The sequence below is a fragment of the Drosophila busckii genome, chromosome 2L, assembly GCF_011750605.1.
Source record: "Drosophila busckii strain San Diego stock center, stock number 13000-0081.31 chromosome 2L, ASM1175060v1, whole genome shotgun sequence".
NCBI lineage: Eukaryota > Metazoa > Arthropoda > Insecta > Diptera > Drosophilidae > Drosophila > Drosophila busckii.
This window is the reverse complement of record NC_046604.1, coordinates 3,193,011-3,209,146: the sequence shown is the minus strand read 5'-3', so window position 1 is coordinate 3,209,146 and position 16,136 is coordinate 3,193,011. Positions and strand designations below refer to the sequence as shown.

The window sequence follows — 16,136 nt, the reverse complement described above, 5'->3', positions numbered from 1 at the left end:
AAATTGCAAGTTGCATTCTGTTCTGAAATATAAAAATTAAAGTAATTTGTTGCACGTCAGAGCAGCAAGCGCCAGACTTCAGCGCAAGTGTCAGCAGGTGTTGGGCGTTGAGCGTATGAGAAGGGCGGGGGCGGAGTGGGCGTATCTCAAGCATAACGACTTTTGTTGTCCAATAAATTTTCAATTTTCCTTTCAAATTTGCAATTTTCTTTTGCTGCACAAAAGCTAATTTTCTCTTTCCACGTAGCATACTGAGCTTTGTAAGTCAATTTCGCCAGTTTACAAGTTTTTCCTTCAACAGATTTTCACACACACACAAGAACAATAATAAGCTGAGTAGAGCGCCGTCTGCTGCGCACACAAAAAACGACAACAAATTTTTATTGTCTGCAGGCGAAATTGCAGTCGATTCAAAGTTGATGTGAGCACAGCCCATAAAAATGGCAGAGAGACAAAAAAGTAAAGCGACTGCAACTGCAACTGAAACAAAGTTTAGCCAATGCCATTTTTATGATAAATCACGCGCAACTGTGCAAAAATTTTTGCCTGCAATGAAGTAAACAGAAATTTGATTTTATTTGCCAGAGAGCGCAGCAGCAGCAGCAACAGCAAGCAAAATCAACAAAAACTCTGCCACAAATACTTGCAGCGAAGTTTTTGCAACACGTTGCCTGAAAAGCAAATGCAAGAAAAAAAAACGTAAAAAATTTTGTGCAACAGAAAAATAACAATTTTTGTTTTATTTAACTGTTTGCGTAAACTGTGCGCAGTTTTGTTTGTTCTTGTGCTTTGGCTTCAAAATTTTACAGAATTTGTTTTTCTGCAACAATTTTCACGAGTCATTTGCTCTCGATTGGGCAGCAGCAGCAGCAGAGAGTGTAACTAACGCTTTTGCCTCTTGCTTGTTTGCTTAGCCATGAAATACAAACGGTACTTTGCTCTAAGCATCTTAGATTTACTCGGAAAATAGATGCAATGTGCCTGTGTCCTGCTCCTGGGGCAGTCAACTACAATTGAGTTTATGCGCTCAAACATTACAAGAGACAAATAATATTTTCATAAGCTACACGAATGCAAATTGACTATACTTTAGTAAAATATAGGGTTACTGCTTTGAAGTTATGTTTAAAAATAAATAATTTGCAATAAAGCAAATGCAAAATAATCACCATAAATAAAAGCAAAGAGAAAGAAATATTTTAAAAGCAGACTTGATATAATTTTATATACTTATGTATTCGCGCTTTCTTCGAGATCTTTGTTCATATAAAATTAATTTCAATCATTATCAACAATTCTTGTTGTCATTTATTTTCCAATTATTCTTATGTGTAATAAAAAAAATATAAAAATATAACTCTTCTTTTATTAAATTGCAAGCAACCAAATACTAATATTTTATGCTTAAAGACATCTTGGCTCAAATCAGTAAAATTTTCCAAAGTTTGCTGATGTGAGTTGGGACTGTTTTTTTATGAATGGTAGCAAATTTTGTTATATTTTAATATTCCAAACACTGAAATAACTACGATTTGCTTTGATAGACTTCAAGCTAAAATGCTTTGCTTTGATAGACTTCAAGCTAAAATCTGAGCTAGACATCATTATATTATTATACGTATATAGCTATAAAATTGTCTAGACCTCCGCTAACTGTTGCAAAAGCATTAAAGCCAACTTCCATATTATTATTTTGCTGGTCGCAAGTAATTAGCAGATAATATCGCAATATGCCAAAACAGATGTTTCGATACGTTTATTGATTACTAGTGCTCATTATATAAGCTGCTTATACGACTTGAACTATCAGTGTCCAAGTGAAGTTCGGCATGTGGCCCTCGGTGCGCCGCCAATTAGTGAAAGTAACTCTCTCCGCTACTCTCTATAGCTCTTGGGCGATTGGTCTGCTGCCCTTTCGCTACAATGCGAAGACACAGAAAGTGACAAGAAGCAAATGGCAGCTAGTTTATGGAATTATTGTAAATGTCAGTCTATTGATAATTTTATTTAATTGTCGCGAGGACACCAATAGTTCCATTATCAAATCCCTATTCAAACGCAATTCCTTGCTGCAATTAATAACAAATATACACAATATACTTCTGATATCAACTGTAGTCGTTGTACATTCGCGCAATTGTTGGCAAAGCAAAGAGTTTGGCGCTTGCCTCAATGAGTTGCTGCAGCTGCATCAGCAGCACTTGCAACAATTTGATACGCGTGACTGCTACGCATTGGATAATTATATATTGTTAAAAGCTTGCATTGTGCTAAGTGAGTTAGTGTCAATGTTTCTCATGGAATGGAATATTCCACACGAACTTCTGACCTTGAAGTTGGCAGTGGGCGTCCTGAGTATCGTATTCCTGCAGCTGAGTGTTCTGCTGGTTACCATGCACTTTCATCTGTCGGTCGCTTTCATCTATCGTGCAGTATGGATAATAAACCGGGAGCTACTCGAACTTGTGCATCAACTAAACGCTCGCCAAGCCATTGAACTTACGCGTGTTCGACAACTACACGCCCTCTACAGTCGTCTTTTGCAACTAAATACGCGTCTACTTGCCATCTATGACTATCCAATGGTGCTCTTTACGTTTACGATACTCGCTGTTAACATTATTGCCGTTTACTACTATATCGTGTTCACGATTAGCTTAAAACAAGAAATCACCTTCGTGCTGCTCGCTGGTTTCTTACAAGCCTTGGCTATTAATTTCCTTGACTTTTGGTCCTGCATCTCCATTTGCGAGCTCGCCGAACGCGCTAGTCGTGGTACATCCATGATACTCAAGCTATTCAGCACTATAACTCTGTTGGATGTGAGCTTAAATCGTTGTGTAAGTTTATAAAGTCTTAGCACTAACGCTATAACAAAACTCTTACTTCTAGCTTGAGGACTTTGCCATGTTCTGCTGTCATCGACGTCTTAGGTTTCTGCATTGTGGTTTATACTATGTGAACAATGCCATGGGGTTTCGAATGTTTGTCTCGTGCGTTTTGTATTTACTGTACTTGGTGCAATACGATTTTATGAATTTGTAGCAATAATAACTTTTTTGAATGAATTTTAAACGTTTTCTTTCATTGCGTGCAGTTTTGCAAATTTTAAATATGTGTTGGTTGTTCGTTCAAAAATATTTTCATCAAAGCTGTCATCGATAGTTAAGCGACATCGATAGATGAGCGAAATTTCTGATTAAATATTTTTCACCCAGAAAACTATCGATTGCACTCTTGACACTATCGATTTACAGCTTTGCAGTATCGATTGCTATAGATTATTTTCATCATATAAAAACATTTTTAAAATCGTGGAAACGTTCCCGCTGCAGCGCCAACTAACGATACGACAGACAGACGCTTGCCGCAGAACTCTGTATAGAGAATTGAATCGATCGGATCGACATTTATGGGATAACTAGGCATAATGTATATAGCAATTGTTTTAGCTTTAATAGCTAACTATTATCGACTGCTTGGACTAGACTATCTCTCTTTATCGATTGTGAATCTAACTGTTCTTTTCCATCGCTAGTCTAGAATAAACACACTTGTTGCCAATGCAACCATGCGCACAACACTCGTTATACACTGCAATAAAATTTACGTTGGAACAAGTGTATAAGTTCATGGGGACCACAAGTAATTAGTAGATGATATCAAAATATGCGTAAACAGATCTATTGATAAGCTTATTGATTGTTAGTGCTTATTACCAAATGCGGAAGCACCTGACTTGCAACTAGTTCATTATTAAAGTGAAGTTCAGCATGTGGCCCTCGGTGCGTCGCAAATTAGTGCAACTAAGCCTCTCCGCTACGCTCTATAGCTCTTGGGCTTTCGGTTTGTTGCCTTTTGGCTACAGATCAGAAGCACGAAAAGTAGCAAGAAGCAAATGGCAGCTCGCTTATGGAATTGTGCTAAATGGCAGTCTGATGGCTCTTTTATATTATTGCCAAGATGATACCGATAGTCCAACCGTCCATGCCTTATACAAACGCAATTCTCTGCTGGGCTATATAAACAGTATTCATAATATTATTATGATGACAACAATATTCGTTGTTCACTTTCGCAATTGTTGGCTAAGCGCAGAGCTTGCTGCCTGCCTCAATGAGTTTCTGCAACTGCATCATCAGCACATGCAACAATTTGATACGCGTGACTGCTACGAGTTTGAGAACTCTATATTGTTAAAAGCCTGCATTGTTATAAGTGAGCTTTTGTCAATGTTATTTATGAAAATTGTATTATACCAACAAGATTACAACTTAAGGCTAATACTGGGCACGCTGAGTATCTTGTGCATGCAGCTGGGCTATATGCTGTTTACCATTCACTTTCACCTGTCTGTGGCTTTAATCTATCGTGCAGTTTGGATAATAAACCGGGAGCTACTCGAACTTGCGCATCAACTAAATTCTCGCCAAACTATTGAGTTTACACGGGTGCGACAACTACACGCCCTCTACAGTCGTATTTTGCAACTAAATACGCGTCTAACTGGCATCTATGATTTGCCCATGGCGCTCTTTACGTTCATGATTCTCACGGCGAACATTATTGCCGTTTACTACTTTATCGTGTTCACGATTAGCTTAAAGCAAGAAATTACCGTCATGCTGCTCCTTGGCTTTGTACTAACCTTGGTTGTTAATATCCTTGACTTTTGGTCCTGCATCTCCATTTGCGAGCTCGCCGAACGCGCTAGTCGTGGTACCTCCATGATCCTGAAGCTATTCAGCACTATAACTCTGCTGGATGTGCGATTAAATCATTGTGTAAGTTTATGTGCATAATTTTAGCACAAACTGTATAACAAAACTCATCGCCTTTCTTTTAGCTTGATGACTTTGCCATGTTCTGCAGTCTTCGACGTCTTAGATTTCTCTATTGTGGTTTATACTATGTGAACAATGCCATGGGATTTCGAATGCTTGTTTCATGTGTTTTATATTTACTGTGGTTGGTGCAATATGATTTCAGAAATCTATAAACCGATTGTAGCGTGTCCAATTAATTTGACTTGTGTAAATATCATTTATTTCTGAATTTTAATTAAAAAAACCTAGGAATAATTATAAATTTTTTTCAATTGAGTGACGTTGGCTGGTTTCCCAAAGGAAAATTATGAGAAGTTTACATTATTTGCGTATTCCTAATTTAAATCCATTTTATAACCATCCTCTGGAAATTGAATGACTGAGTGCTACGTATTATTAATTTTACCTAAATAAGTTCTTAACACAAACATAAACATTTTAAAGCTTAAGTCTTTTTTGGAGATTTTGTATGCCCAATTTGCTATTTTTATACACTTTGACATTTTTGTAAAAATGGGAAAAGGGTATTATGAAGTTCTGCAAATGTATGTAACAGGAGAAGGAGGCGTGCAGACCCCATAAAGTATATATATTCCTGATCAGCTCGACGAGCTGAGTCATATAGCATGTCCGTTCTGTCCGTCTGAATGTTTGAGCAACTGTTTTCTCCGCAACTATAAGAGCTAGAGCAAAGCCCCAAATTTGGTATATAGGGCCTAATATCCAACCCGAACAGTTTTTTTATTTTTTTTTATTTCCTCGCCCCTCCCACGCAAATCAAAAAAAAACAATATATAAGCAGTAGAAAAATCTTTAAAAATCTGAAATAAATCACAAATTGCCTAGTCATGTTTTCGACCGATTGTGAAAATTTCAAAACGATTGGATAAATAACTTAGGAATTATTCACATTTCAATTTTCAATATAGACGCGCCTTACAAGTGCTGACGCGCCATACAACGTCGCTGCCGACCAGCGCGCCGTTCGCTGGCTGGTGGAAAGAGGTGGTGACCGCGGTTACGTATGTTTGGGTAGGTACCCTAGTAAAGTATTTAATGATGTTTGGCCCAACTGGTTAACACTTCCTTTTGTTATGGTAGGTTTGCTAATTGTGGTAATATTTCATCTTATCTATAATATAAAAAGCTTTTATTGATAAAAGCAATCAGCTCAATGTTTGGCTGATATTAAGTTTGAAAGACAGGCATCATTGGGTGTGCTTAACGGTTATCGCCTTTAAGAAAGTTAAGAAAGTATTAAAATAATGGTCAAGATAAGATAAACCATTGCAGATCATAAAAATGCAATTTATATAAAGAAAGCATTTTGGCAAGAGCTATAACATTCAATATCAACAGTCAACATGAAGCACTTCGACACGAAAGATGGCATACACATTCGCTTCATGGATATGGCTGACTACGAGCAAGTCAAGATCTTTCTGAGAAACCATTACTATAACGCCGAGCCATTGGCAGCAAGCTCGGACGAGGAATTGCGAGAGGTAAAAGCTGAGGTGCAGTCCGTGCTAAAATACATCAAACAAGGCATATCCTTAGTTGCCATAGATGAAACAGATTCGGAGGAGCGTATAGTTGGCTGTACTGTAGCAGCCACGATGCATGCTGGTGATTATTCGAGACGTTTGAAGGAATCACCCGATGATGCAGAGCATAGCGACTGGCGAAGTACGATAGAATTATTTGACAAAGTCATAGCTGAGGGTAATCCCTTTGAGCGTTATGGCGTTAATAAGCTGCTGCTTTTTGATATGATCGCGGTAGATGCTAGAATGCGTGGCAAAGGTATCGGTGCACGTTTGGCTACCGCTCAGATGGAACTAGGACGTAAGCAGGGATTTGAAGTCATGGTGGCCATCTGCACAAGCTTTTATTCAGCCAGGCAATTGAGCGGGTTGGGCATGGAATGCATTTATGAGTTGGCCTATGCGGATTACTTGGATGCCAATGGCAGTGTATTGTTTGAGCTACCAGCTCCACATACTCATATTCGCTTATTGGCGATCGGACTGTAAAATAATCTTATGGAGGTGTAGAGTAGACGATATAGAGTTCATTGCTCCTCTAGTACAGAGTTAAGTATGTTATACTAGCTTTAATGTTTTTTATTGACGGCAATAAAGATAGTCATGAATAAAAATGTAGAAACAATTATAAGTAATAAAATAATTAGTTTGCTGAAATACTTGGTATCGCATCTACATTTAATTTTTATTATCAACTTAAACTATTTTATTGGAAAGATAAGATTACTCCCAGAATCTGTAATTTCAAGTATGCTTCACACTTTTTATTTGAAGAAACCGTTGTATCCAGTATCAGTCGTAAAGTTAAACTAGCAATGTCGAATTTCGGTTGCAAAGACGGTGTTCTCATTCGGACCATGAATGTGGAGGAATACGAGCAAGTGAAGATCTTGTTGGAGGAGAGCTTTTTCAAAGACGAGCCACTTGGCTCGTCCAGTGGAGAGGATATCCAGAAATGCAATGAGGAGCTGAATGATAACTTTCACCGATCGATGATTGAGCAAGGTACGTGTATTGTGGCTCTGGATGAATTCGACCCTGCACGCATTTTGGGCTGTGTCCTTGCTGGCGCACTAGAGCCAAGCATTGTGGACTCTTTCGCTGCTGAAGCATTCAAAGCTAAGGACAACATCTGGGGAAAAATTGTAACTGTGCAAATCAAAGCTTTGAGGGAAGGCAACGTGTACGAACGCTACGGAGTGTCAAAGGTGTTGCTATCCAACATGACCACGGTGGTTCCATCAATGCGTGGCAAGGGGCTGGGTACCCGCCTGGCCGCGGCGCTTTTGGAAATAGGACGCAACAAGGGCTTTGAAGTAATGATAGCCTTCTGCACAAGTTTTTATTCGGCTCGACAGAAGCGCGCGATGGGCATGGAATGCATCTACTCCTTGGCGTATGCGGAGTATAAGGATGAGAAGGGTGAGGTTATTTTCAAGCCACCAGCTCCACATACCCATTTGCAGTTTTTGGCAATCAGATTATAAAAGGAAAACGTCGAAAATTCTCTTGATCAAACAAATTTATAGCTACAGACATAAAAATAAGCCAGTTAATATTTAATTTCCTTTTAAGCCTTTTAGGGTTAATAAAGTTTTACACTTGTACAGCAAGTACAGACAATTTATTGTGTCCCGCTTTGAATACGATAGTTTAGAGATATGAGATATCTAAACGAGAATGAGAAAACATAATGTCATTGTAGTTATAAGATAAGCCAATGCAAACATATATAAGCAATATAAGCGACCATTTCGCTTTGAGCTACCACATTTAATACCAACAGTTGCTATGAAGCATTTCGACACTAAAGATGGCATATGCATTCGCCTCATGGATATGGCAGACTACGATCAAATCAAGATCTTTCTGAGAGACAATTACTATAACACTGAACCTTTGTCAGCAAGCTCTGACGAGGAATTCCAGAAGATCAATGGTGAGGAGCAGTTCGTACTAGAGGATATCAAACAGGGTTTATCCATTGTGGCCGTAGATGCAACAAATTCGGAGCAACGCATAGTAGGCTGTACCATAGCAGGCGCACAACATGATGGGTATTTGCTTGAACTTTTGAAGGAATCATCCGATGATGCTGAGCATAGCAGCTGGCGAAATATGTTAGCCTTGTTCAACAAAGCTTCAACTGAGGCTAATCTCCATGAACGTTATGGCGTTAATCAGCTCCTGATTACCGATATGACCGCTGTAGATGCTTCAATGCGTGGCAGAGGAATCGGTGCGCGTTTGACCTCCGCTCTAATAGAACTAGGACGCGCTAAGGGATTTGAAGTCATGGTCGGCTTCTGCACAAGCTTCTACTCGTTAAGGCAAAAGAAAGCATTGGGCATGGAATGCATTTATGAGGTGGCCTTTGCGGATTTCTTGGATGCCAATGGCGATGTGGTGTTTAAGCCACCAGCTCCACATACTCATTTTCATCTGTTGGCTATGAGGTTGTGAAAAATTCCCAATTCGATAGGACGAACGTCAATACAGTTTGTTAGCTTGGATAATAATTCAAGTCAACTCGTTCAACTGTTGCGTTGTCGTAGAGATATGTATAATAAAATGCTTTCCGTCAAATTCGTGTGTGTCCGTGAACTTGTTGGGCTTTGCTTATTCTTCAAGTTGAGAACATTGCCGCCGGAGCTGGCAATCAAGTGAATGCGGCAAAATATTTGCAAGCCAAAGACTAAGGCCGAATGCAAAACAAAAGCAAACGAATGGCAAAGTTTTTGCTTTGTGTGTAGTTGGAAAAAAAACAAAACAAAACGAAACGAAAGCACAGAGAGCTCTAAGCAATGAGACAAGGAAGCGCTTCGTAGAATTCAAAGAGTCTGCAATTTATTAATTTTACTCTGGCAACTTGCATAATTTATTGAATGTATACGATGTGAAGAGAAAATAAAAATAAAATTGTCAAGTTGTTCATTGGCTATGCCTTTATTTTTATTGGGCTCAGGCCCTGTGCTTTATTCATGCCATAAAAATCGTTGTTGGGGATCGAAAGAGCAAGCTAAGCAACTTGTAAATATTGCCAATAATTCGATTTGTAGCTGCTGTGGCAACAGCTTGTTGCCGATTATTGGCTCAGCAGCGTGGCCAAAGAATTACTTATATAACAGTTTATGGAATATTCTATTAAAGAATAATTATAAAAGATTCAGTAGATAAGCTAAGAGCATCAATAGTGTTTCGACTTGAAAACGACTGAAAGCCGCTTTTGTTGTCTAAACAAAGCGTCAACCAATTTGCTAATGTGCGCTTTGAGCCAACGCGAGCATCAATAAATCAAATATGTATATATGCATAAGCACACACACATTTATATACATATATATATATATATTGTCTGAGCTTTGTGTAGAGTATGAGCCCGAAAATTGTGGAAATTGCCCAGTAAGCAAACAGAGCGAGCTAAGCGAACGGACGTGAGGGAAGCAGCTGACTTTTATTCACAGGATAATAAAAATCAATTTACGCACTCGTGTCAAGAGCAAAGTGTTTTTGTATTGCTCTTGTTCTTGTTCTTGTTGTTGTTGTTGTCGTTGTCGTTGTCGTTGTCGGTTTGGCTTTGTTTCCTCAATAATCGAAAATAATGGAGCCTATTGTGGGTGCTGGCTAGGGGAAAACCTGTCATTGACAGCGGCTTTGGGTTTCGGGTTTCGCTTTGAAGCATTTGTAATAAGCCGGTTGACGTCAATTTGTCTGCATGTGAAATTTTTTTTTATATATATATCCCTTTTCAATCGTGTGCGTTGCTTTAATTCAAACCGACAGCATATAACACGCTTCTAATGATCTCATGTTGTTCTTGCTGTTGCTGCTCCTGCTAAATCACTTTAATACCAAAAGCACTGCACAAAAGGATATGGCCCAGAATTATGTGACGCTGCAGATAAAAAGAAATGAAAATTAGCAGAGCAGCAAATGCAAAAGAAAATGGAGAAGAAATACTGCCTTTTGTATCCTGAAGTTTTGGGGTAATAGCCAAGCTTGTAGCACTTTAGCCTCATTTGAATGAATAAGAGTAAGAGAGAGACTTGCCTGCGGCACTGTTCCTATTCCTATTCCCATTCAGCTAGCAGTTTGGCAGCTTGGCTGCTTGAACTGCTATGAAAAGTCAACAAGGCCTCGACGTCTTCCCTCCCCCCAGCCACACTCAACATGTGCTTGTAACTCATAGTGAAAGCATTTAAGCCATCAGCTGCAGCTGCATATTCCAACACTTAGTCAACTTGCAACATGCTTAGCATGCACTTTTTTAATGCCTGTTGCCAAGGCACCTGCTTTTCTTACAGCGCTCTTAACATAAAGACTTTCCAGATAACAAGCAAACGTTAAATTAATAGCTTGCCAACACTTAAGACTTTGGGGTAGCTGCAACTAATGTGCCAACGACTTAAAAAGTCATTTACATTTGCTGTTGCTTTAAGCATTCATTGTTGGCTTAAGTCAGTTGCTAAGCAATGATTATTAATCATAGTCATTTCCCTTCCTTTCTTTAAAAGATAAAGATTTCAAGCAATGATTTAATGATTACAAATAATCAGTGATATTTATATAATTAAATTAAAATCAAAACAATTTAACTTTTACTAAAAAAATTTATTTGTATAATTACTTTATTTTGATCTCCATAAAAATTAGGTTTACAAGCTGTTAATCACTGTAATAAAAAATATTACTTTTTGCACTCAAACTTGGTGCGCTCATTTAAAGGGATTTACTGATTTAAATATCATACACTTAACGTAATAAAAATATTATTTTTGCATAATTGTGCTCATTTAAGATTACTGATTAAATAATCATACACTAACGAACCTTACGCAATTAGTTAGCTAGTTACTACGATAATTTTCCAAAAATAATTTCATTGATTAATAGTTCAAATCGTTATTAAAGAAAGCTCAAAGTTCTCATATGTCTTGCACGTAATTCTTATCACAATAACATACAAACATTACATAGCAATAACATTTGCCTATGTTAAGTTAACATAAGCGTGGCGAATGTTAAAAATTGCAATAGCCATTGAACTTGTCAAACTTATCGTCGCCATAAACAAAAAAAAAGTTAAATATAATTACTAAGCATAGATTATTTTTCGCACTTTATACACTTTTACATTTTTATTAAACATAGAAAAATGTATCACGATGCAAATGTACGTAACAGCAAGAAGGGGGCGTGGCTTATATTTATATATTATTACAAAATAAATGGATTTAACCAACAAGTCAAAAAATTGTTTTTAATTTTGAATAATTTTAATGAAAACTAACTGCTAAACAAAGTGTATCAAACAGTTAATTGAGCCCAACTCCAAAGCATTCTTTTGATAATTTATATTATTATTGCTTGTTGAGCTAATCTCTGATTATTTTTAATGATGTGGTGGTATCATTATCATTAATTAATCGTGGGAAGCCAAAAATAGTTGTAGTTTATTCATTAGCTTATCTCTTAAATCGAAGTAAACTAATTGGAAATGATTATGAACATCATTTGAGAATAAATTAATTTATAATTCTATGCAAGTAAAAACCTCAAAGAGCATTTATGTTGATTTTCTACGAATTGGCAATTTGAGAGCTTTAAAGCAAAAATGAATTCAAGCAGAAATTACTCAATTGCGCAAATATTTCTAGTTAATTGAGTGTGATGCACCCTTAATTGTCCACATCCTTTGCATACATTACTTTTTTTCAACTGATGTGTAATTTGCACTGCTTAAAATACTCAACGGGTTTTATTTTTTGACTGCTCTGCTGAAGTTAATTTGCCAACGTTATGTTTGGACTGGCAACTTTTATCAGTTCGTTTACTTTATACCTTTTGCACTTGCAGCATATTTCCGAGTAAGCCTCGAAAGTTTTCTTTGACATGAGAGTTGCAAGAAACTTAGAGTCTCTGCCAAGAAAAACATTGAGTTTTGTCATTGAAGTCTGCAGATTTAGTTCGCCCGCAACCAAAGCGTTTTCAATTAAGACCAAGTCCTTGGCCATTTGCAGAGCACTTTCCATTATTAAAGCGAATTCTCGCGGGCAATTGCAAACAGCAGAGAGCCATAGCCAGAGCTGTGTGTTGTTGCCTGCCCCATTGTGTTGCCATGTCCTTGCCACACTTGCAGTTTTAATTTTTAATTGCAAACATAACGAGCTACGTTTGCGGACAGCTTCAATAGCCTCTCAGGCTGGCAATCCAATTTGCATTGGTAAATAAATAAAATTCAAATTTTTGAGCAACACTGAAAGCCAGTGAAAGTGATTTATTTAACTAGTAGGCGTTAAACATGTGTGACATAAGCTCAGGCAGACATGTTAATCTTATCTGTATGACGCATACGCACCGTGTGTACGTGGCCTGTAATAGGGCTCGACTAATTAAGAGCTTACCCGACTTTGTCAACAACATGCCAACGAATATAACTTAATTAGCCAAAAAGTTATTAAAAGCGAAAAAAAGCACGTGAGCGGGCATGCGTTTAATCCACTTGAGCTTAAGACACATGCCAAGACTAATTTTATTGCTTTGCCAAACATTGATGCGGGTCTAAAATAAAACAAACTCATTACGCTGGCGACTGCCGTTTAAAGCTCAACATAATTAGCATTAGCTACTGCTCAGCAACATTTTAGAATATTTACGCATTAAAATTGTAATGCTTGCGCTCTATTAAAAATTAGTTTGTCCCAAGTTGTGTGTGTGGAAGTTGTCTAGTTTATCAGCAGCATGAAGTATGCAACACATGCCACTGAAACTTGCCACAGAAAGTTGGCCAAAGCACAAGCTGCAGCTAGCAACTTTCTAAAAGGCAGCCGAGTACATTTTTCACCTTTTATCATAATTTGTTCAGCGAAAGTTTTGTCCCCCAGGCAAAGCGTAAGCAAAGCTTTTAGTCTCTTTAACTCGCGTATGACTCAATTGAGTCGCTCCCACTCCCACTCCCACTCCCACTCGCTTATTCACATGCTATTAAAATATTTTTCAGCTAATAAAAATCGTCGAATGCATAGAAATTTATGAGTTGTGTTCAAAGCTCGTAAATTTTCAATGTCGTTGCGATAAAAATCAGCTATGAAAGTACAAAGCGAAAATAAATAAAAAAAAAAATATATTCATGTAGCACAATTTTATGGTTCACTTTGTTAGTGCTATAAAACAATATAAAATAAGATAAGTCCATACGCAAATAAACAAAAGAAACAGCTGCTAAATATTTATTGCACTCGTTGGGCAATTAGTTAATTGTTCAATTGGGTTTTATGTTTACACAAATAAAATGAAGCCATACCAGTGAAATATGCAATGTTGTTAGTTCATAAATTCCACAATCTTTGGTTAGCAACTCTAAAGCGAGTTTTCTCTCCCTCTTTAAATCGAAAAGTAAATAAATTTTGTGATAAATTGTATTTGTTAAAATTATATAATCTATTTTTTGTTAGTGCTCAATGACTCTTGTGTTGGTATTAAAATCACAATTTATAACAATGCGCATTTAAGTATGGCGCAGCCAACTTGTTGATACACTTGGAAACTTACATTTTAATTGCGCTAAATTTGAAGCAATTTTATATACATTATGGAGACTTGCACAACTTCAAGATACCCTCTTGTATTGTCAAGTGTCAAAGTGTATGAGAATAATTCACGCTTTGTAAAAAAGAGAAACAAACTAAAATTAAATTAAAATGCGAACACTAAAGCAGACCAAACGTCCATTTAACAACTAGAATCGATGGGGCAAAAGTCATTCGGAGTGGGCCATAAAAATGCCAACTAAACGTCGGTTGTTGCCACCCCCTGGGGTGAGAAATATTTCGCTTAGGTCGAAATAATTGCGCTTGCATTTAATTTAATGAGCACTAAATGTGCCGAATGCTGTGGAAAGGCAACGCAATAGCAATAAAATTTAAATGTATCTCGTTTCGTTTAATCTGGCGGGCAGCATTAAAGTCTGGGGCTCCAACTTGAATGATGCAATAAAAGCATTTAAGAATAAATAAATAAACAAACAAATAAAACAAAATGCATTTTTCACGCGCTGAATAATGTGTGCAGCTCCCCAGCCTCCCCAACCCCTAATATGGCGCACCTTAATTGCTATAGTTGGCCTCAAAAGGAGCTACAGGATGTGTGTGTGTGTGTGTGTCCTGAAAATATTTGAACAATTAACATTTGCTTTTTGTTGGTGGCCGCAGCCGGAAATTTGTGTGAGGTTTTTTGTGCTGTGTGGACACCGTTTCATTTAAAATGAAATTCATTATGCAGCACTTCAACAAAAGAGCGAGCAACAAAGCAGCGCAGCGAGCATGAGGAAATTACTCATTATGTTTTTGCAAATAAGGAAACCACTTTGCCATACAGGTTGCCACAAAGCCAGAAGAGAGAGTGAGAGAGGGAGAGGAGAGAGAGAGAGAGAGGGAGAGAGGCAGGGAGCGCCGAATCCAGCTCTGTGTGTGGCTGTGAGTTAAGTTGAAGTTGGGTTGAACTATAGCTCACTTCCGGGGCACCCTTATTTTGGCATGCATAACAAATGCTGTGGTCTCATTGCAAATGAGATCTCTTCTTTATTCCACTCGCTTGGCCCACTATGCGTATGATTATTTAGAAATTAGAATATTATGTCGCAGTGCTTTAAGTAAAAAGATTAGCGGCTAAAATGTTTGCATACAAAAAATAAATGTGCAACTTAAACTGTGTTAAAAGTATAATTTTAATAAAACGAGCGTCAGCTCATAGTTAAAGAAGTGAGCCGCTGTTATATTTACAGACTATGTTATTTTTATTTACAGCTTATGTTAAAGCTAGAATCGATAGACTATTAATATCGAACAGTGTCTGAAGTCTGCTGACCCACTAAGTTATATAACAAAAACTTCGTTTTGCACTTTTTGTTGAAATATAAAACAGAATTGCTCAGCACGTGACTAAAATATTCCGATGAAATTAAAACTATTTTTAGTTTTTGGCAGCTGAACTTTTAAAACTCATCTAATTTTTAAATGTTTCAGCTGTTGATATTTGCGGTTGAGCGTTGCAATATTGCAATTATAATAAAATTGATAAGTTATATAATAAATAATATCATAATATAATTAATAATAATAAAGCTGCCTAAAATAAATTTTTGTTAAATTTTGAAATTTATTAGTGTTATCTTTGGTTTATTTCAACGAGAACTATAAAGTATTGCAACTTTAACAAACAGTCAATCAATCAATAAAATATAATATATAGTATGGCTGCATAACGCTTTAAGTATTAATATATAACATTATCCATGCTACTTTTATGTTTTTGTTGAGCAAGTTCCTGCTTTAAAGCTTAGGGAAGACACATAAGCACTCAAGTGAATCGTGTGGAAGTTAATCCTAGCTGCCATTCAAAGCATTCACTATCACACACACAGACACTTTTATGAGTGTGTGTATGTATGTGTGTGTGTGTGTGCGTAAGGGCTGACATAAAGTTCATAAAGATATCTGCCATAATTGCAGCCCAGTCAGCAATTGTTGACTACTTTTCGCTTTTGAAGCCAAAGCTGTGCTATCGCTTAGCTGCTCTCACTCTACAGTCTGTCCTGCTCACTCTCTTTCTTTATCTATGCTTCGCCTATATAGTTGACTCTGTTGTTATTTTGTAGCGCAGACACATCTTCTTTCTGGTTGCCTTCGCTTTGCTTAAATATGAAATGAAAAGATTCGTGCAATGTAAACTTTTATGCGTTGCTAGAGCTTCAAGGAGCCATACA

General features: G+C 37.3%; 3 protein-coding genes across 3 annotated transcripts; all 3 read left to right on the top strand.

The window, feature by feature from the left end:
* The first annotated feature begins 1,829 nt into the window (after positions 1-1,829).
* On the top strand, positions 1,830-3,045 carry LOC108607752 (gustatory receptor for bitter taste 22e-like). The gene is made up of 2 exons (XM_017998818.2): positions 1,830-2,840; positions 2,893-3,045. The coding sequence occupies exons 1-2, from the start codon at positions 1,830-1,832 to the stop codon at positions 3,043-3,045; spliced, it is 1,164 nt and encodes a 387-aa protein (XP_017854307.2).
* A 728-nt stretch (positions 3,046-3,773) lies between these two features.
* On the top strand, positions 3,774-4,999 carry LOC108594206 (gustatory receptor for bitter taste 22e-like). Its single transcript, XM_033293974.1, has 3 exons — positions 3,774-4,218; positions 4,267-4,784; positions 4,847-4,999. The coding sequence occupies exons 1-3, from the start codon at positions 3,774-3,776 to the stop codon at positions 4,997-4,999; spliced, it is 1,116 nt and encodes a 371-aa protein (XP_033149865.1).
* A 1,186-nt stretch (positions 5,000-6,185) lies between these two features.
* LOC108605169 (dopamine N-acetyltransferase) lies at positions 6,186-7,032 on the top strand. The gene has a single exon (XM_017995039.2). The coding sequence runs from the start codon at positions 6,191-6,193 to the stop codon at positions 6,860-6,862; it is 672 nt and encodes a 223-aa protein (XP_017850528.2). The 5' UTR covers positions 6,186-6,190; the 3' UTR covers positions 6,863-7,032.
* The last annotated feature ends 9,104 nt before the right edge of the window (positions 7,033-16,136 follow it).